This window comes from Melanostigma gelatinosum (assembly GCF_949748355.1).
Source record: "Melanostigma gelatinosum genome assembly, chromosome: 6".
Classification (NCBI taxonomy): domain Eukaryota; kingdom Metazoa; phylum Chordata; class Actinopteri; order Perciformes; family Zoarcidae; genus Melanostigma; species Melanostigma gelatinosum.
The window spans coordinates 3,381,712-3,402,047 of NC_136639.1; the positions used below are offsets into that span (position 1 = coordinate 3,381,712).

Genomic DNA, 20,336 nt, shown 5'->3' on the forward strand with positions numbered 1-20,336 from the left:
ACTGAGGACAGCTGTGTAGAAGAAAAGATGTTCACTTTGTCTGATATGTAGCTTGACAGAGTTCTCATGTGTGTCCTGGTGTTCTCATGTTTCCTTACCTCCTCATCCCTCACTCCCTACCCTGGTGTTCTCGTGTTTCCTTACCTCCTCATCCCTCACTCCCTACCCTGGTGTTCTCATGTTTCCTTACCTCCTCATCCCTCACTCCCTACCCTGGTGTTCTCATGTTTCCTTACCTCCTCATCCCTCACTCCCTACCCTGGTGTTCTCATGTTTCCTTACCTCCTCATCCCTCACTCCTGTTGCTGTCCGTGCTGGATCCGTCCCCGTTGTTTTAAAAAGCTAAATAAATGATTAGCATGACGTCATCCAGCGAGCCAAACCTGTCTGGTGTACAGGAGAGAAGCTTCGCATGTACCGCTTCCCTTTCCCGCTAGTCTGGGATCAGCTCTTTGGCTGCAGAATCTCCTCAAAGTTCTCCTCTCAAACGAGACTTGGAGGAGTAGTGCTCGCGCTCGCCTGTAGAGACTTCTCCTGACGAGAACGCGCAGCGAGGGGGCAAAATCTTTTTGGCCACACACTGAATCTATTTGAGGGCGCTGATTGGCTAAATTGTATGTCACTCATTTATATCTTTAATCAGCAATTGGCTAAACTGCTTCATAGACCCGCCTCTTACTTCAGATTAATAAAAACCTCAATACACGTGAACCATAACTGATTATTTACCAATTAATTAGATTTTGTATCTCACAAATGAAATTTTTGTTTGATAAATCCATCACGGTAACGAGCTCTCTGTGATCCTAATGTTTATATTTTTATACTGTATTTCGCGTGATATTTTTCAGATTTATTTATTTCCCTCAAATCATCACATTTGTTCCCTTAATTCACAAAAGATTACCCGACACATCCTGAAGACAACTTGCCCCAAAATAAAATGAGTGAGTCAGTTATTTGGTGGTAAACAGCAATTATTTATTGAAATGAAATTAAAAAGAATAAGTACCGGATCTATTGCATTATTTTAACATTTTGTTTCTGTAAAGAGGGGGGGGGGGGTTACTCTACGGTTTGTTTTTTTCACTCTTGTAGGATGTAGTGAACACAAATATACAGGGAACATTCATCTACCACAGATTGCACACCAGATACTGTAGTAATGCAGTCTAATACAAGACCACCGAAACAAATCCAACATCTTCTCTTCTTCATCGTTCGTCTTTAATCTTCCCATAAAGAATACAAAAGTCCACCCAGAGTTGGGGACACGTTCTCCGGCTCTGTACACAAACCGCTCGGTTGCTAGTTTTTTAACTCTCCAAAAAAACAATGAAAAGACAAAAAGAATAAAAACCAACGAAAAAAATAAAATAACGCTGAGAACATGTACAATGCACTGACACAGAAAGTCAGCTGTGTTAATAGACATGCAACAAGTAACACAACTTGCTGAAATCGCAATAATCATGAAAAGAAAAAATCTAAAACCAGTTATAATTGCATAAATACTTTGTACAGTTCATTCATCCGCTGGGAAATGCACCTTTCTGTTAAAATGACAACGTAAAACTGCATTCAATAAAATCCTGTGATTCCTCGACTCTTTGTTGTACACGTGAAGGTGCGAAAAGAACTCTTGATTGATAGAAGACGACTCATGATTGCACGCTAAGATACAATACATAAACGCAGAATGATATAAGGGCAAAGACAAGAGTGCATATTATTATTAGCACAACATGGGGTGAATATTTAAGTGTTTTCTATTCGTTTACATGTTTGGGACTCTGTGCAGAGCAGTGGGAGACAAAAAGAAACCAGTTCTCTCTGGGAAGGAAGGAAGGAGGGAGGGAAGGAAGGAGGAAAGGAAGGAAGCAGCACTTGAATGCAGTTGTCCACAGAACCACCAACAAAACATCAACGCATGTGTGACGAGAGAGGGCAAAGAAAACATGTGCATGCTGTACATTAAAAAACACTTCATGTCCAGCTGTTACACCCAGCAGAATAAAACACGTTTTATGGTGATAAATTATGAATTATCAACAACAAAACTGTTGTGAAAGTCACATTAAACGACAGAGAAACCGATGAAACGCCTGTGATATTAACGAGTCGTCATGGCAGCCCGGTATGGAGGTCAATCGGTGCCAAAGCCAACGAGCTGTATACGGTTTGCAGATCTTACCGAGTATTTCACTGGTGAGTTTAAATGATCGTTTAATATTTGACAGGAAGTCGGACACACAAGGTTACATTCGTGCTTGAATTTGAACATTACGTACTGTGGTGAAAAGGCATTTTTGTACGAACAAAAAACGTATGCAATCATAATTTGAAAGATGCTGCTCTAACATATAAATGTTGAATCTGTCTTTCTGTATTTGCGTCGTCAGTGTTGCGTGATTGTTACGGTCCATCACAATTAGTGTTGCTTTTAGTTTTCTGACTACAAAATGATTTAACAATGAATGTTTTCTGGGTTTTTTCTCTCTCTTGGCCCATGAGCTGTTTTGTCTGTTCTAATATGAATTTATTTATGACTATAATGAACAATCTGTGACACAACACCAGGCAATCTCACAACAACAAGCCGTAACAAGTGAGTAACGGTGAACGTTGATTCATGTGCACAATCTGAGTTTTGGCACGACTGTATCAGATGATGAACGGCGTCATCTCACCAAAAACTTCAACAAAATACATCTTTAGCCAATTAAACTCCAGATAACGGAACTAAAATGTTGAATTCAAGTTTGATCGACTTCATTTAGCTGAAATCGTGAATGTATATAATTGGTTCTTAGGCATCCTCGATTCAGACATTACGTCCATAAATGAGCGAAAACCATGAAACCAAAAATCAGATTTAATGCTACGACACTCACTCTAAATCTATGAAAGGTAAAACAGCAGTTCTGTCTCGATGTATTGAACTTTTTTAGAGAAAATATATTTGGAGAGTCTGAGCTACGACGTTGTCCCGTTTGAGGGAATTTCATAAAGTGTGAATAAACGGTTGAAATGATTATTTACATCTTCTCCCGCGTCTCTGATAACTTCTTCCTTGAAGCTGCTGCTCCTGCAGACAGGGTGACGTGTGCGGAGGATCACATCTGATGAAATATTAAAATCATCTGATTGGAAACCAACAAGGAAATAAAAAATTAAAAACAGACAACATACACAAAGAGTCCCTTTTTAGTGTGGAAAACAAATGTGCAGCAACATTAAGTAACGAATGAGTATTTTCTCACACATCTCTTTCAAAACAGAGAACATCTTGAAATAAACGGAGTGATACGGTTTAAAAAAACAAGTCAAATAAAATCTCGAATGATAACGTGTCCAGTCTTCAGACAGCAGCAACAAAAGAAATCTCCAAAGTGGGAATTCATATAAAAGGACAGAATAGATGATTAAAAAACAAAACAAAAGAAAGTAATCATAATTGATACATTAAAAACATTTTGGCAAAACAACAATCTGATCATCAATCTCTCTGTGTTGGCGACGGCGTGACACTGTGGGCAATAAACTTTGTAAACAACTACAACATGATCAGGAAATGAAAACGAAAACAAGTCATTTTGCATAACTAGACCCACGAGTAAAGTCGACCCACGGACATTAATTATTGACATTCATAAATCCCTTCCTCTGGACTCGGCGTGACTCGTGACCCCACACACACAATCCATTCTAGTTTCTTCTCTTAAAGCCAGGAGTGGTTAGTCACATCGCTATGTTACACACGATGTGTTTTTCCGTGTTCATATTTTTTTTGTTCTGTGTTTGTTCCTCGTAAAATGAAAAAGGCCATGGTAAGTATTTACAATATTAACAAGTTTGTTATGTGGTACGAGTAGGAAGGAGTTCTTCCTGTTCTTGGTCTCAAAGCAACAGATAGCGGGTGATTGATCGAAGCGTGCCGCGGCGACGGTGTTCTCGCTTTCTTTTCCCTCCTCCGAGTGAGTGCAGGTGGTAAAAGTGGTGATTGAGGTTTTTATTTTATTATTTTTATACATTTCCTTTCAACATTTCCTCATTTTTATTCTCTCCCACCTCCTCCACTGAGACAGTCTGTCAGTGTGTTACAGTTCATGTGTTTACTGGACGTACGACAGGATATTGGTGGGGGGGGTTTCTTCAGTTTCTGCAGCCGTCCTCGGAGCTCCGCTCATGTTGAAGGTTGTAGTAACAGTTCTGACAAACGCGCACCGGCGACGAGATCTTCAGCCTTTTGATCTCTGATTGGAAGCGACTGCACCTGCAGAACAAGGTGAGACGAGGCGCCAGTTATGGAAGCCCATTGCTGACAATGTGATGAGAAAAAACAAAAAATATCCTGTACGTCATTTTAAAGATAATCATTCTCATAATAATGACTCAGAACCTCATAATAACGACTCAGCACCTCATAATAACGACTCAGCACCTCAAAAGAACGACTCAGCACCTCAAAAGAACGACTCAGCACCTCTATAGAACGACTCAGTACCTCATAAGAACGACTCAGCACCTCATAAGAACGACTCAGCACCTCAAAAGAACGACTCAGTACCTCAAAAGAACGACTCAGCACCTCATAAGAACGACTCAGTACCTCAAAAGAACGACTCAGTACCTCAAAAGAACGACTCAGTACCTCAAAAGAACGACTCAGTACCTCAAAAGAACGACTCAGCACCTCAAAAGAACGACTCAGCACCTCATAAGAACGACTCAGCACCTCATAAGAACGACTCAGCACCTCAAAAGAACGACTCAGCACCTCATAAGAACGACTCAGCACCTCATAAGAACGACTCAGCACCTCAAAAGAACGACTCAGCACCTCATAAGAACGACTCAGCACCTCATAAGAACGACTCAGCACCTCATAAGAACGACTCAGCACCTCATAAGAACGACTCAGCAACTCAAAAGAACGACTCAGCACCTCAAAAGAACGACTCAGCACCTCAAAAGAACGACTCAGCACCTCATAAGAACGACTCAGCACCTCAAAAGAACGACTCAGCACCTCAAAAGAACAACTCAGTACCTCATAAGAATGACTCAGTACCTCATAAATAACGTCTCAGTACCTCAAAAGAACGACTCAGTACCTCATAAGAACGACTCAGTACCTCATAAATAACGTCTCAGTACCTCAAAAGAACGACTCAGTACCTCAAAAGAACGACTCAGCACCTCAAAAGAACGACTCAGCACCTCATAAGAACGACTCAGCACCTCATAAGAACGACTCAGCACCTCATAAGAACGACTCAGCACCTCAAAAGAACGACTCAGCACCTCATAAGAACGACTCAGCACCTCATAAGAACGACTCAGCACCTCAAAAGAACGACTCAGTACCTGATAATAATGAGAACTTCTCAAAATGACAGAAAATGACTTAGTACCTAAATGAAATTAGACATTTTCTCAAAATAATGACACATGTGGCTTCCTCAGTTCGTGACATGTTTGGTAGAAGGAGCAAAGAGGCAGGAAAGCGTGCTGTGCTGCTGTAAACTCACTTTTGGCAGAAGAGCTGGCCGCAGTTCCTGCAGTGGTGTCTCCGCTCGGTGAGGGAGAATCGGACCGTGCAGGCGGAGCAGCTGTCCACCACCTCGTCCTTCACCCAGTGGTCGGCCGCCGAACGGCCCGGCTGGTCGCTCACCGACCAGCTGAAGACGCGACCGCGACCGTCGCCCACCAGGATCTTACTGTGGTCCCTGAGGAGACGGCGTCACAGAGGAGGAGAATGACTTTTCTAAGATGTTTGTCTTCGACAGTGTAGAAGAAGCTCTCCACACGAATAAAAACAATTACAAATCTACCACAGTAAAGAATTCGTCTTTGTCGGCCTGGTGCCAGACGTGCTGCCCTCTTACTTGGAGATGGCGAGCGACGTGATCTCGGCCGGTTGAGCGTTGTCCTTGCGATCGAACGCCGTGTGCATGGTGAGTTTGCTCCGGAAGACCAGCTGGCGCTCCCATCTGTAGCCTGTGGACCCACAGAAATAAAACACGTCAACACTGTGATCGGCGTACTTTTTACGTTTTTGTTGTCTTCTCTGACCAGAGGAGAACCCTCGTCCTTCACTGGCTTTAGAGCTAAAAAACAACATGATGTTCAATCACTGGACACCCACCGGCCCGGAGCTGGTTGTACGTCCGTGCGTCCATGGTGGAGGGCTGTGGCACCGAGCCCTGGCCTGGGTGAGCCGGGTGAGGGTGGTGGTGGTGAGGGTGGTGGTGGTGGTGGTGGGGGGGGTGAGGGACCTTAGATTGCCCCTCGGAGTAGTTGACGAACACGAAGCCGTCCTTCTCGTCGATGCTGAGGGTGTCCGACCAGCGGTGGGAGTCGTCAGAGCTGCTGTCCATCGACCACGACGCTCCGGTTCGTGCTGAGGGACCTGAGAGGGAACGTTAGCGTGGGTTGAGGTTCAGACAACAACATATGTGGTAAATAACCAGACAGACGGAGCTTTACAGGCGTGTGTTGTCACCGTAACAACAATCCGAATTTTCTTTTGCATTGGTGATATTACAACAGAGTCAATGTCTGTACTGTGCTTTAAAGGGACTTTACATGGTAAAAACAAACAGTAAAAGCGATGACAGTTGAAAAACACAGCAAATAAATGATTGTTTAAGTGAAACTTTGTACAATGTCGGACGAATTCAGCTGAGATTCAAAAACATGACGAGTTAAATGTATCCGCGTCTGAGTTTCTGCGTATTATTTGCTGCTCGGTGTATTGACTGTGAGCAGCTCAACCACAGTCCGTGCTGGTGCTGAGAGGAGCGCTTGCTTGCGTACCTCTGGGTCTGTGGACGGCGCTGCCCGGTTGGCTGCCTCCACCCGTCGACGGGTTGCGTGGCGCTTTGGGCTCCTGACTCGGACTGGGCTCGTCTCCGTCCGACTCGCTGCTGTCCTCATCGCCGTTGTGATTCTCGCCGCCCTCTGCGACGCCGACAAAAACTTTGTTTTACGTTTTCAGAGTGAGTTTATGATGCAAATACTTAAATAAAATACGCGCAGTGTGTTTTGGGACATGTCACTGTATCACTGGACAGAAACATCAGTTTAACCGTCACTTCATGCAGAAGCTTCTAATCGGTTTATTTATTTATTTTCTCCCATCAGGACTCACCGATCTTCTCCTCACCACAGCATTCAGGCACATCTGGCTCTGCCGGCTCTGGAGCAGGGGTTTCTGGGACTTGGAGGAACTCCATTCTCCAAAACTACAAGAAATATATAAAGACAGAGTTTGGCTAAACTAAGGGCGCTTTTATAAGCCACAGTCTCTTGGTTTGTTTTCTATTTAGTTTGGTTAAAGCGGACCGAATTAAAAAAAACTCTGCACTGATCTACTGTTTATCTCTCATCACTTAATACTCGTCACTATTTCTGTGGACTTTATTCAGCATCTTCTGTATGTAGAAGACCTACGCACATGTCGGTGTGATGAAGCTGATATTCTGTTAGATTTAAGAAGGCACAGTTACCCTGACCACGCCGTCCGAGTGGCCGGTGACGATGACGTTCTGCGTGTCCCACTCGTTCATCTCCGACACGCAGCAGCACAGGATCTGCTGGCTGCGTCCCGTGAAGGTGTTGGCGCTGGCGATGGGGCTGCCGTTGATGCTCCACACGTGGATGTAGGTTCCTGCACAGGACACAATGTCCCCCTGCACACACACACACACGCACACACACACCACATGTTTGTTTATCAGCTCAACAGCTGGCGTGAATCATACGTTACGCTTTCTGTGGCTCCTCAGCTCATATCAGGACTCTGAGCTCACCGTCAGCTCGTTGATGCACAGAGCGGAGACCGGCGCTCGGTGTCCCCGGAGCTGCGTGACGAAGGAAAGCTTGTTGAGGTCCCAGATGATGCAGGTTCGATCCCGCGAGCCGCTGACAACGATGTGGTACGCCGACGACGCCGTCAGACACGTCACGGCGTCCGTGTGGCCCAGTAACGCCTACGAGGAAACAGCCGGGGACAAGGACACGAGATCGGACTCGACTATGTTCAATACTTTAAAGCTGACACTACCTTGTTGTTTTTTGTTTACCTGTTTGAGCGTCAGGGACTTGGCCCTCTCCTTGGAGGTTCCCGTCTCCCACACACAGATGGCGGTGCTGGTGGTGCCGCCGGTGATGACCAGCTTCAGGTTCGGACAGATGGCACAGAGGATCTGACCCCACTCTGACAGACACTCGTACACCACCAACGCCTGAGGCAACATCCAGGGTTGGAGGTTGGCGTCAGAGGTGCAGAAATGAAAGTTTAGGACATTAACTTCGTCTGCATCTCAACAACTCTTTCACTTCTCTTCTTTAACGCTTCTCTGCTGTATTCAGGCTTTTGGAATCCTGAGAAGATTTGCAATTGTCGTGAGAGAACGGGAATAACTCCACTATGAGGAGAACAGAGATCTCTGTGTTCAAAGTTGCCGTCTAATACAAAGCTGCAGATGTGTAAATCTACATTTCTCAAATGTAGATTCTCTTATAATTTTTTGAAATGAAAGGTAAAATGAGACTGAATGAGTTCCATTCCCTCATTTGAAAACTGCAAGTGCATCTTTATTCAAGCACCAGCAGGGGGAAACATTGTCTGCAATCATTTCTCACATTCACTTCAAGGTGAAATAATGAAGGAAACCTACAGGAGTCCATGTGTTAGTCGCTCTTAAAATCTAGTATGTGCGTTTCTGTTTTAATAACCGGTACCTTGTCAGATTCGTAGTTAGCCAGGCGGCAGCTGAGGTCGGCGTAGCCCCAGGCGAAGGTCTTGCTCCAGGTGGGGGGAACCAGAACCTTGTTCTGCTCCACCGCAAGTATGCCCTTGTCGGTGCACATGATCTGTCCCACGGGCTCCTTCAGCTCTGGAGACACAAAGAAATACGAGTCTAAAGGGAGCCTCGCACTGTCCGATGTACAGAGTACATGGTCGGGGCTTAACTGCTACTTAAGACCGCAATGGATTTAGCACAAAAGACAGAGTAAGTGTGTGTACTTGTACCTTTAACTGGTGCTAGAGAAGGTCGGAGGTTGTCCAGGTGATGGAAGAAGATCTTGTCGCCGTTGGAGCTCGGAGGAACGCTCGCTACGTCACCGTTGGCTTTGCCGCGTACCCGTTTAGGAGGATGCGGCTTCTTAAACAGCTGAGACACACAAACGCATCAACAGTCAGCCAGGACAGAAAAGGACTTTGACATCGACCAATAGCCGGACGCTAAAACATTTGGGCTGTGGAGGGTAAGTCTGTCCACTCAGTGAGAAATGCAGAGCATCCTCAGACCGGATTAAAGCTCCAGAAACCTGATGTTCGGAGACAACCAGGTCTTCATTTGGCAAAATGTCACGAAGAAGCATTTTGGTTGATGAAGTAGAGGCCGACAGGAGATGATTCAGAGAAACAGACAGGACTCCGTTGACAAAAACAGCAATTGTATCTCGTTGAACACGAGAGTTGCTGGTCTACCGCTGCCGCCGTTGTTTGTGTTCCTTTGTGTTTTAAAGGGTCTATTCGGATTCACCAAATTCACACAAGAACACGAGCAAACTAACCGATGGATGCAGCGGTGGTCAAAGGAGTCAGTACAGCGGTACATTGCTTGGCTCCCGTGCTGGTACTCCTCCCCGTCTTTCTAAACCAGTGGCGTTCAACCCCACTTCAACAAACCCGGACTGTCCCTTTAAACTAGCCTGCAGATTTAAGATATCAGCATCAGTGGCGGTGATCAGCAGCCAGTATCTGACCTGTTTGGGGATTTGCCCGAAGTTGTTGATGAAGCCGATGGTGGCCGTCTCTTTGAGCGGGTCGTTGATGTTGTAGATGTCCACCTGGCCCTCGTAGAACAGGTGGTGGAAGACGTTCACCGCCTCCACGGCCGGCGGACCCTGCTGCTTGTACCCGAAGATCAGGTCGATCCATTCGTGGAGGTGGGCCGACACGTAGTCGCACTCCAACGCCTGCAGCCAGACAAGAGGTTAACGTGCACTCGCTGCACATCGGACCTAAAATGCCACAAGAGGGTTCAGTGCTTACGTCTCGGTGGACTCTGATGAACTCCCGCGGGTCGCCCTTGGCCCAAGGCGGCAGGATGACGTCGCCCAGCTTGGTGCCATTCTGCTTGGCGCCTGGTAGATCCAACAACAGAACATTATTATAATATTCATATTCATGCACTCGGACTGACTCGTGCTTCACCGATACTGACCCAGGTCGAAGTTGTTGGCGTTGAGCAAGAACTCGGGCAGGTAGAAGAACTCGGGGATGAGCTCCTTGACGTCGGCCATGTTGTGTTTGGAGGCAGAGAGCCAGGCTTCACGCACACTGTGGAACATCCTGTCAGCCAGGTCGAAGTGACCTCCCTGGTAACCACACAGACGCACAGTTTCACATTAAAGTCCGGACACTTCGGAGCGGCGGCACTTCTTTTCTCTTCACCTGTTTCGCAGAGGATTTTATTTTGAAGGAACTTAAAACGATTATTCTGGCAAAACATGTATTTTTTTTACTTGTTCTTAAGTCATAAACACAGGAGAGAAAACTATTTTAATCAGATCACGAGCATTTCATTCCTCACTTGCCTCTCAGAGCCTCCGTTGTGCTTAATGTCTGCAACTGCTAAAAGAATGTTTTCGGTCTAAAAACACACTCTTCTGGTTTGTACGACATTTCAGAAACGCCCTGACCAGTGGAGGGAAACGTGGATTCAGGGAGGCGAAGAGAGTTCAGATCAAACCTGAAGTCTGAGGAAGATCTGTGTGAAGGGCTCCATCCGGACCAGATAAGAGGCTACGATCATGGCGGATGAGTAGTGGGTGCCGTAGTGGTACGCTGGGGTTTCACCTGGTGGGACAGAAAACAACACGTCAGCTTAAACCGGCCGATGACAACATGTGCAGTGCAGTCAAATGTGAGTGGCATGAAGTAAGAGCTCGCCGGTTAGCTGGATCGTTTTCTCTTAACTCCGTGTCTATTCTAACTTGACATAACAATCAAAGACTCGATCCTGTTCAATGAGATCTTACCGGTGGGGTCCTCCCAGTCCTTGTACCTCTTCTTGTACTGCGTCAGTCTGTCGTCGGTCTGAGCGCCCATCGGCTTGGCGAGGTTACGGAACGTCTTGGGGTTGCTCAGGTCCAGTTCCTGGTGAACAAACGTGACAGAAACCGGATTGTTACAGCGAACGGACGCGCGTTCTTATGGCGTCGTCTCGAAACCCTGCGGTCACCTCTGAGTCGAAGTCGGCCAGGATCCAGGGGAAGACGGGGTACTGCATCAGGTCGTTGTAGGACCGCCCTGCCAACGTGTTCAGGTGCATCAGGTACTGGAAGTTACTGATCTCTCCTCTCTGGAACACGGATGGAACAAACACATCAGAGAGGCTCACAGGAGCTTAAAGAACGACACTTCTACCCTTTTGAGTTGTTTAACCGAAGAGCAGTGAGTCGAGGTTCTTACCTCCCATCTCTGAGTCACTGACTTTTCCCCGACCAGCGTGCTGAGGAGTCCAGATCTGACCAACACCAGGACGGAGAGGAGGTTCAGTAAAACACATCAGTGTTCTCTTTTCATTCATGGATTAATCACTACAGCAGTTTCCAGTATTTAGAGAGATACAATTAACACACAGATTAAAAACAAGTTCCTAAATATGGATTCGCAGATCCCATAAATCACCTCACGACCTCCTGAAATGGTGAAACATTAAAAACGTGCATGTCTGTGCCGGATGAAGCGTAGAGGAGGCGTTACCCTTGTTCCACGCTGGTGTTGGGCCTCTGGCCTGAAACCGACTCAGAGCTGTCAGCCAGTGAAGGCACCACCGCCAAGAACCTGCAAGGAATTAAGAACAGAGTAAAAAATAAGAGATTCTATCACTTCTATCGGACTTTCATTTTCTTTACGGTCGCAATTTTACAGATGTTTTAAATAAATTTCCCCCGGCATTTGTCTGCAGCACATAATAGAAGATGAAAAGCTGAGGACAGCTGCATTATTACTGCTGTTTTGAAAGACACCCCACCGAACCTCCCCTGAAGTCCAGATCTTCACAAGAACGGTGATCACCACCTGACTTTCTTTACGCTGCGTATAAACCAGTGGCACTTGATATATAACTGGTCTGTTATTGTGGTGCCATGATGCTTTATGATCTTCTCTCCAGGGCAGGACCGAAAAATCCATGAACAAAGCCAAAAGAATTCTGTCTTTTTCTGTGAAATGAACTTGTTTTGATTTATTTCGTTCGAATACATTTAGACTTCAGTAGGCTGCTGAAATGGAGCAGCAGTCCGGCCGCCGGGTTTCCGTTAGTATTCAGTACCTTTGGTAAACTTTGTTGCGGACTCCTTTCTGGAAGGCCAACAAGTAGTTCCTCCCATCTGCTGAGAAGACTTCCACCGCCATGGGCTGAAGGACGATGACATACACCACATTTGATGATCAAAATACAAGGTGGCGAGTTAAACACGAAGAAAAGCAAGAGGCAACTTTGGTACCTTTCAACCTGGACTCTATTTCCATGTTCTTGTGTCTAATGGGAACTAATTTGTTTAGCTGCTGCCGTCTGCAGCGTTCTCCCTCAATACTAAACCAACGTCAACAACTGTTGTGTACCTACGAGTCACTACGACACAAACACATGGGAAAGTAGTGTCCATGTTGAAAAAATACCATGAAAGCTACTCAGAATAAATGTCTTCTAAATGTCTGACTCAAAGATGCGTATGGGTTCTGCAGCTGGTGTGTGTGTATATACACACACACACAGTATATCGTGTGTGATATGTGCATGCTGACCTGCAGCAGGTAGCGTCTCTTGTGCACTTCCTTGATGTCCTCGTAGGCGAAGATGCTGCATGTTCTCTTCAGCTGACTCTGTCCTTGTCTCGCTCCTCTGGGGATGATGGCCTCGTGCAAGCTGGACACGGAGGACAGAGAGCGAGGACATTTATCAACGGCCGACTCCGTCCGACAGTACGGTTCACCTCGAAAGCACTTGTGACACCATTGTAATTATAAGAAGCTTTGTGTTTCCATCAGATGAATGACAATTAATTGATAATAAAAATGTCCATCATTACTATTATTATGAATTGACTGATAAGCTCATTGAATGCTCATTCCAGGCCCCGTGGACGCCATGTTTAGACTCAGTTTAACACCTGAGGGTGACACAATGAAAGCAGAGCTGCAGCTGTTTTCACGTTGTGTCTCAAAAGGAACAGACGGAGCGAGTTTCCTAAAAAAAGATAAATAAGTCACGTCTCTGCAGAGCTTCACGACGCATGCTCCGTCAGCAGCATGACATCATTCCAGCAGCAGAAACTCCCACTGCAGCGTCCGGAGGCATGATGTCATTTTGTTATGCGGGGAGGGAAAGAACGGTAACCGTGTCAGCCTCAGGATGAACAATGCAGCGCCGGTGTGAAAGTGGCGATTCTCCGACAGGTGTCCAGACCGTGGAGCGCCGTGACGGATACAGAAGCTGGACCTACTTGGGGGGCAGCGTGTCGATGTCCCTGATCTCCCTGGAGACGGTCATGGTGTAGCCGTCGATGACGTAGAAGTGCTCCTTCCCGAACAGCAGCAGACCCTCGCCGGTGTCCAGACCCTGAACCCGGGCACAGCGGTACATGTGCTGGATCTGGATCGGTGAATGTGAGGAACAAGAGAGCATTACTGACGTAAAGTTAAGAGAAAGAATAACTCCTGTGTTCCGTGAGGTTAAATGACCTGTGAAAGGAGTCTGGTGGAACTTCAGTGAGCATAAAGGTTTATCGCTGGTACTCCCGTCTGTTTCTCTAAACTCCATCTACTGTAGTAATACACTGGACTACAAGTACTACAACCACACTACCAAACAGCCAATGGACCCTTTAAGTGTAAAGGCCTGTTGCTAAATACAAGGCACACGTCATAAACAACAAACATCCCTCATCTGAAGTGCTTTATGACGCATGGTGTTAGTCTTGATCGGCTTACTTTCTTACAGCATGTCTCTGAGGACTGAGGTCTTCAGGGTTAATAGATGCAACTGAAAGGTGTCACTTAAGAACACGTATGAAGAATATGTCCATCCTTCGTGAGTTTGTGCCATTCTCTCAATAACACTGGGGACTGATTTGAGCCCGGAGGAAACGTTGTGACTCAACAGTCCGGACTCGCTGACCTTCTCTCCCTCCTCCAGGAGGCGCAGCAGAGACGTGTTGTCGGTCCTCTGCTCCTCCTCGGGGCCTCCCGACTCCAGCAGCTGCTCCTGGAGCTGCTCCTGACTGTCCTCGTCCGCCCCGTCCGCTGTGGACCGAGACCTCTTCAGAGGAGCCTTCACCAGGCCTGGAGAGACACGGCACACCAAGAAGATAGAACACAAAACCAAACCCAGAACCTTCCGCAGTCACAACATGGTGTTGCGTCTGTACCTTTGACTCTTGCGATGGTGTCCTCTCCGTGCTCGGGCTCATGCTGCGTGGTCTCTCCTTCGGTGTTGTGCTCCACAGAGTGCTGGTACATGCCGGGGTTTCCAGACAGCAACCGCACGTAGTACTCCTTACTGTCGTAGCTGATGGCTCGCCGGTAACGGAGAGGCTTCTGCATACACAAACACATACATATACACAACCTCTGTATACTGCATGCATGTGTACAACTCTTAAGAATAACTTATTTTACTCTGATACATCACCTCCCCTGAATCGTTATACGCATCTCCGGTTTCTTGCCACGAATAATAATAATATTCAAGAAGGTTTGATTCTAAATACGATAATAATGATTTAAACTTTTCTTGAATCACTTTTGGCTGCTTTTCATTGCTGCTATTCTAGATATTCTTATAGTAAAAAACATCCAGCCAATCGCTTCAAATGTAGAACTCTGATGATGAATTGTGTTTGAAGAACCTAAAACAGGACACATCCCTGTGGGCGAGAGCTTTCTCTTTGTTTCTTCCCGACCAGTGGAGTGATGGGAGGAACCCGTCGCCGGACAGATTTGTGGAGCAAACAAAGCTAAATGTGTTGGCGGTGCCAGAAAAGTGAGCCGCCGGCTGCTGGTGTCGCCTCCTCACACGACACCGACGAGCTCCAGCAAGAGCAGCTCTGTCACTTCAAAAGTTATGGAGGAAACTAAACTAAGATCCATTTTTGGGGCGAATAAGCGTTTTAACTACAGGTGTTTGTGCCAGTACATCCATTACTTCACATATCTTCCTTTACTTTGCTTTAATAGTCTGGTTTTCATTTTAAAAATCACTTCAAACTCTCTTGTGCGGTTACCTCTGATACTAACTAACAGGATTATGGAGGTGCCACACAGACTGTCCTGGCCCTGAGACTGTAATTCTTGCACCATTTTTGGGATTTACTGTCTATTTATCGGTTGCTAATAAAGTTGGTGATCAAGGATTGGAGGCTTTTTCACTCTTACTGCAAGTTATTCTGAAAGAGGGCATCGGCTAAATAACTAAAATGTAGAAAGAAAAACCACGAAACATATTTAGAAGGTGAAGATAAAGATAAAGACATCCATTCAATGTACTGCAGGGGATCACGAGATGTATGGATTGTGATCTAAAGGTGACTGTACCTGTGCCGAGTTGGTGTTTGGCTCCAACTCGGGGATGTATGGGTAGTGGATGTAGAACATGTCGTTGCGGACCATCTTCTTTCTCATCCGGCACGGCCCCTCCGTCATCTCCAGCACAAACTTGTCCAGGTGGGAACCGATTGGCGGGCCCCAGAGGCCCCGTTCACGCAGCAGCTCGTATTCGATGGACGCCCAATCCTCTGTCACGTACTTGAGGGCGTTCTGCTGTCGCTGGGAGGGAAAGGGACCGAAGAGTCGCTTTAAAAACGTCGCTATAAGTTATACGTGCAGTCACAAGACCAGCAGACCAGCTGGTGAAAACGTACGTTACGTAACAATCGGTTGGTTTGTCTGTGTGAGTGTGCTGGAATAAATCATCACCAATGAACCAGCTTGATTTTCTGTGTGCAGCTACTGTGTTCTGCTTAAAGTTACTGGATAGAAACAGACCATCTTCTCTCTGATGGTCTCGTTTGCTGATGGAGGTCTGATCGAGGATCAGGACTAAACTGAGACGGTCTCATAATCAGTTCAAAGTTCCTCACAGTAACTTTAATTCTATCCCTGGAGTAACGATGGAAGCGCAGTACCTCCTGATACTCTTTGTACTGCATGGCCACCAGGTCTCGAACCACAGCGATGTGTGTGAACATCCACTGGAAAGTCTCCTGTTGATCAGAAACACGAGATCGTATCAAAGCGGACGGAACACACACTTTATATGCCGCGTCAGCTGCTTTCGTGTGCGTACCTGAGCCGACAGGCTGTTCTTGTTCATGCTGTTCTCCCTCTTGTTGCGGCGGACGCCCGTCAGCTTGGAGAGGCCGAAGCCGCTGCTGACTCTGGACAGTTTGGACTGGGTCGCCGGCGCCACCGCCTCACCGCGACTGATGCACTTCTTCTCATGGACTGAGCAGCAAAGAAAAGAAAAAAGAACCGGTCACATGAGCGGATTTAAAAATGTATCACACTCACTTCAAAGCGAGTTAAAGCAGAGCTAATACAAAATCATATCTCGGTGTGTGTGTGTGTGTGTGTGTGTGTGTGAGAGAGAATCCTCACCCAGGTGGTTCTGCCAGCTCTTCAGCGCCGGCTCCTCCAGGGCGGGCCGGGCCGTGGCGATGTCCACGTGGCCCCTGTCGTTGCAGGGCAGGGACACTTTGAAAATGTCCTCCAGCATCTGACGCTTGCTGTGCATCAGCTCCGTCCACACCCGGTTCACCGCCTTCAGCAGCAGCTGCCGGCCTGCAGCGGGAGCACAGCAACGGATTCTGTCACGACCGAGTCCGTCCGCCGTTTTGTTTCTCATTCAATTACATGTTAACTGCAGAAACACCTGTATGTACATTACCCGACATATTCATGACAATCTTTCTGCCTCCCACACAAACACTTTCATTGCAACATTTGTGCTCCTTTGGTTGGTCTAACTATACGGTGCTGAAGTCTGAATTCCCCCTCATGTCAAATGGGATTTGTTTAAAATAACACAATATTTGAAAAACAGCCCATCAACACCAGTGACCTTCCTGAATCCTGAAGAAAAATTGGAAGAAAATCCTCAAATGAAGGCGTATCAAATGATATCGATATATCCAAGAGCAGTGAATGGATTCACTTTCAAATGAATATTTGATGTGAACATATATTATAAGAGTTATTTATTTTCTTTCTAAAATGTGTCTGTCTCAACAGAGGATATGTTTAGATGGCTAGGATGAAAAACTGGACACACACACACACACAGTGTCTCACCCTCGCTGACGTCGTGGCTGTGCGTAGCGTCAGCCTCGTTCTCCGTGGGCATCATCACATGCCAGGTTGTCATCCTGGCCTCCGCCTCCAGACCGAAGCCCTCCACGCTGCTGCAGAGACACACACACAGCGACTTAGAGACAACCTGTCACGTAGACACCTGAGGGAACAGTGTGTCGTGTTACAGCATATTGTGTCCCCAGCATGGTAGGAAACTCTCCCCCCCCCCCCACCTGCTGCACTTTTGGAAATGATCAGTCATGTAGGACACAAAAAAGAAGAAAAAAAGAAAAGAAGAGCTGCCACAACCTCACTACAATGGCGTCCAAGAGGAAAACATCACTACAGCAGTGTAAAAAATAACAACAAATATAGATCGAGATATTTCAAGACTGAAGTCATTCATTTACAAGAAGAACATCTTGGATATGCTTTCAGATTCAAGTGGTACATTTATGAGAAAAAAAGATCAAATCGTAATGTTTTCTTCTGTCTCCTAACGGCTGGATGATTGTGATAATATGGTGATTCTGGACTGAAGTCATGAGTATTTCCTTATTATTTCATCCGATTGCAAAGTGAAGTGGTTCCCTAAACCCCCCCCCCCCCCCCCCCCCCCCACAAAGAAACACTTGGCAGTGTGACGATCTCTTCTCTTTCTCCCCGTTTCATTCAATGTCCTTCAGTCGGACATGATTTCACCAGAAAACAGACGATGATTTGCGTCTTGGTCAGAAACATGTTTGCACATCCTTCCTCTCATCCTCCACACTGATTAAATGTACAGAAGCCGTGTGATGAGTCTGCTATGAATCATACATGCTTCACACAACCACGTGTGACACTTGGACAGATTCGTATCCAACAAAACAAGAGCTTCAAAAGAGCTCATTTCCTGCTACATGATGCCGACACAAACAACAAGTCAACTCTGCTCTTGATTTTGTTTTAACCTGCCACCTCAGACAAAGCCTCATGTGACCTCACCTCCCGCTGTGCAGGCAGATGAAGCAGTGAGCCAGGCAGGCCACAAAGTCCTGGTCGTGGTTGCCCGGCCCGAGCACCAGGTTGCGGTTGACGGTCAGGACCCGCAGGGCGTCCAGCAGGGCCACCTGCTGAGCGACCGTCTTGTGGGGTCGGCAGAGCTGGTAGAGCACCGTCCGGTTCAGACAGTGGTAGATGGTGTCGAGGGAAAGACCCTGAGAACGCCTCTTGGACTGAAGGAGGGAAACAAACAGGTGAGGAGGTCAGAGGGAAGGTCAAACAGAGCATGCTGTTCAGCTGTTAACGCTGCTGTGGAAAGATGTGTTTGAGCAACCGGGGGCTGAACTGGGTTAAGTCTTGAGGGGGTTGCGAGTGTTGCTTTGTTGTTCCAGTGTTGTTGTTTCAGAGTCAGAGGGCGGCGCGTAGAAAGTAGAATACAAAGTCCAGACGCAAGACTTGAAGTCAAAATAGTCTGTTCTTTATTCATCTTTTTAAACTTATTTCCAAAATATAAACTTGATCTTACATGCAGTAAGTATTGAAAACATTTATGATACATTCATATCTACACACAGACAGACACACTCGTCAGTCAGGCTCTAAACGGACTCACCGCTGAATTACATTTCTGTGAGTACGTGAGGTCGCCTGCAGTCAGACGGACGCTGCTCGTCTAATTTAATCCCGAGCGCGTTCACCGCTGACATTAACTGGAAGAGGACGCACTGTTTCATGTCTGCATCCAGTGCATTTTGCTGAGTGTGATATGTTTGTCTCCTATAATTTGACTCATCAGTTCTGGTTTCTTTTTGCCTCCAGCGACTGTCAGCAGGTTTTTGCACGTTTGTTCATTCCATTTAAAGCCTGGACTTCTGCACAGTTGCAGACAACAAATCTATTCGTTTCCTCTTATTTTAGGGCGAGACGTCATAAAATAAGACATTTGAAGCCTTGTTGGAGACCTCAAGAGAAGCTCTGAAGGTAAAAAAAAACAACCAGACATTCTGCACAGAGCTACAATCTATGATAACCATCTCGCCAACATGGACGCCAAGTGTTTCTCTGAGCTTGAGAAAATGAGGTTGTTACTACGACCAACCAGCTGGAAGGTTGTGCTGCTGCCTCAACACAGTGCTGTGTGTGAATACGTTAACTATGTGGGTTCATCTGCCCACTCTGGCCCTTGGGTTTGGTTTCGTACCTGTCCGATGAGCTGCACGATGAAGTCCACCACCAGCTTGGAGTCCTTGTTGAACATGCCCTGCCACAGCTTGTCCACCACTCTCTGGGAGAAGTAGAAGACGTTGTTGACCAGAATCTGATAACTGCCTCCGCTGCTGAGGGGCAGAGAGGCGTCTTCACCTGAAACGAAGAGGAGCAGCAAGAGAGGCGGTCAGCTGATTCACAACGTCTCCCAAATGTGATACTGAAGGATTTTACATCTTAAAGTAGAATCACGTGATCCAAACTAAAGTAAGTGTTTGAACAATTTAGCAAGGTTTCACACACTGATTTTAATTTCTCTGTGACTTGAAGGTAAAATATTCTCCCATAAGGATAAAGTCCTATGTCTTCAGTCACAGACATTACCTTCCACATATAGCGTGCTGACAGTAATATGTACTGAATTAGTTTGTTTCTTATCGTGCTATAGATTATATGGTGTAAAAACATGCTAAGATGTAGGTAACTAGCGCAGATACATTTATAAATGAGGTCAGAGGTGCTCAAAAGACTTTACCGTTTGAAGTATACATTTCTTATCGTCTTATAATTCATATTTGGACAAAAAACCAGACTAAAGACGAAATATAACACAAGCGACCGTGTAAAATGCTGAAGATGCTTGCTGTTCTCTGGGCTTCAGACCGTGACTTGCTGACTCATGCTGCATCAGAGCATCTCACAGAGCCCACTAAGGAATCGGTCCAAGCTGTCCTGCAGCGTGCTCATCCGGGCCGCTTTCTGCATAATC

General features: G+C 46.3%; 1 protein-coding gene across 1 annotated transcript in view; it reads right to left on the reverse strand.

The window, feature by feature from the left end:
• Window positions 1-969: 969 nt before the first annotated feature.
• The window catches only part of wdfy3 (WD repeat and FYVE domain containing 3), a 72,441-nt gene continuing 53,074 nt past the window's right edge, over window positions 970-20,336 (reverse strand). The window contains 33 exon segments of the mRNA XM_079270892.1: window positions 970-4,276; window positions 5,535-5,732; window positions 5,892-6,003; window positions 6,152-6,225; window positions 6,227-6,281; window positions 6,284-6,415; window positions 6,823-6,966; window positions 7,157-7,250; window positions 7,515-7,697; window positions 7,818-7,997; window positions 8,091-8,252; window positions 8,752-8,906; window positions 9,044-9,185; window positions 9,784-9,996; window positions 10,073-10,164; window positions 10,245-10,398; window positions 10,773-10,879; window positions 11,062-11,179; window positions 11,265-11,384; window positions 11,495-11,549; window positions 11,789-11,869; window positions 12,360-12,445; window positions 12,836-12,956; window positions 13,534-13,682; window positions 14,208-14,371; window positions 14,458-14,626; window positions 15,623-15,853; window positions 16,213-16,290; window positions 16,374-16,531; window positions 16,685-16,867; window positions 17,378-17,487; window positions 18,365-18,594; window positions 19,563-19,723. Of these exon segments, the coding sequence (XP_079127018.1) occupies window positions 4,156-4,276; window positions 5,535-5,732; window positions 5,892-6,003; window positions 6,152-6,225; window positions 6,227-6,281; window positions 6,284-6,415; window positions 6,823-6,966; window positions 7,157-7,250; window positions 7,515-7,697; window positions 7,818-7,997; window positions 8,091-8,252; window positions 8,752-8,906; window positions 9,044-9,185; window positions 9,784-9,996; window positions 10,073-10,164; window positions 10,245-10,398; window positions 10,773-10,879; window positions 11,062-11,179; window positions 11,265-11,384; window positions 11,495-11,549; window positions 11,789-11,869; window positions 12,360-12,445; window positions 12,836-12,956; window positions 13,534-13,682; window positions 14,208-14,371; window positions 14,458-14,626; window positions 15,623-15,853; window positions 16,213-16,290; window positions 16,374-16,531; window positions 16,685-16,867; window positions 17,378-17,487; window positions 18,365-18,594; window positions 19,563-19,723 (4,532 nt within the window). The 3' untranslated portion in view covers window positions 970-4,155.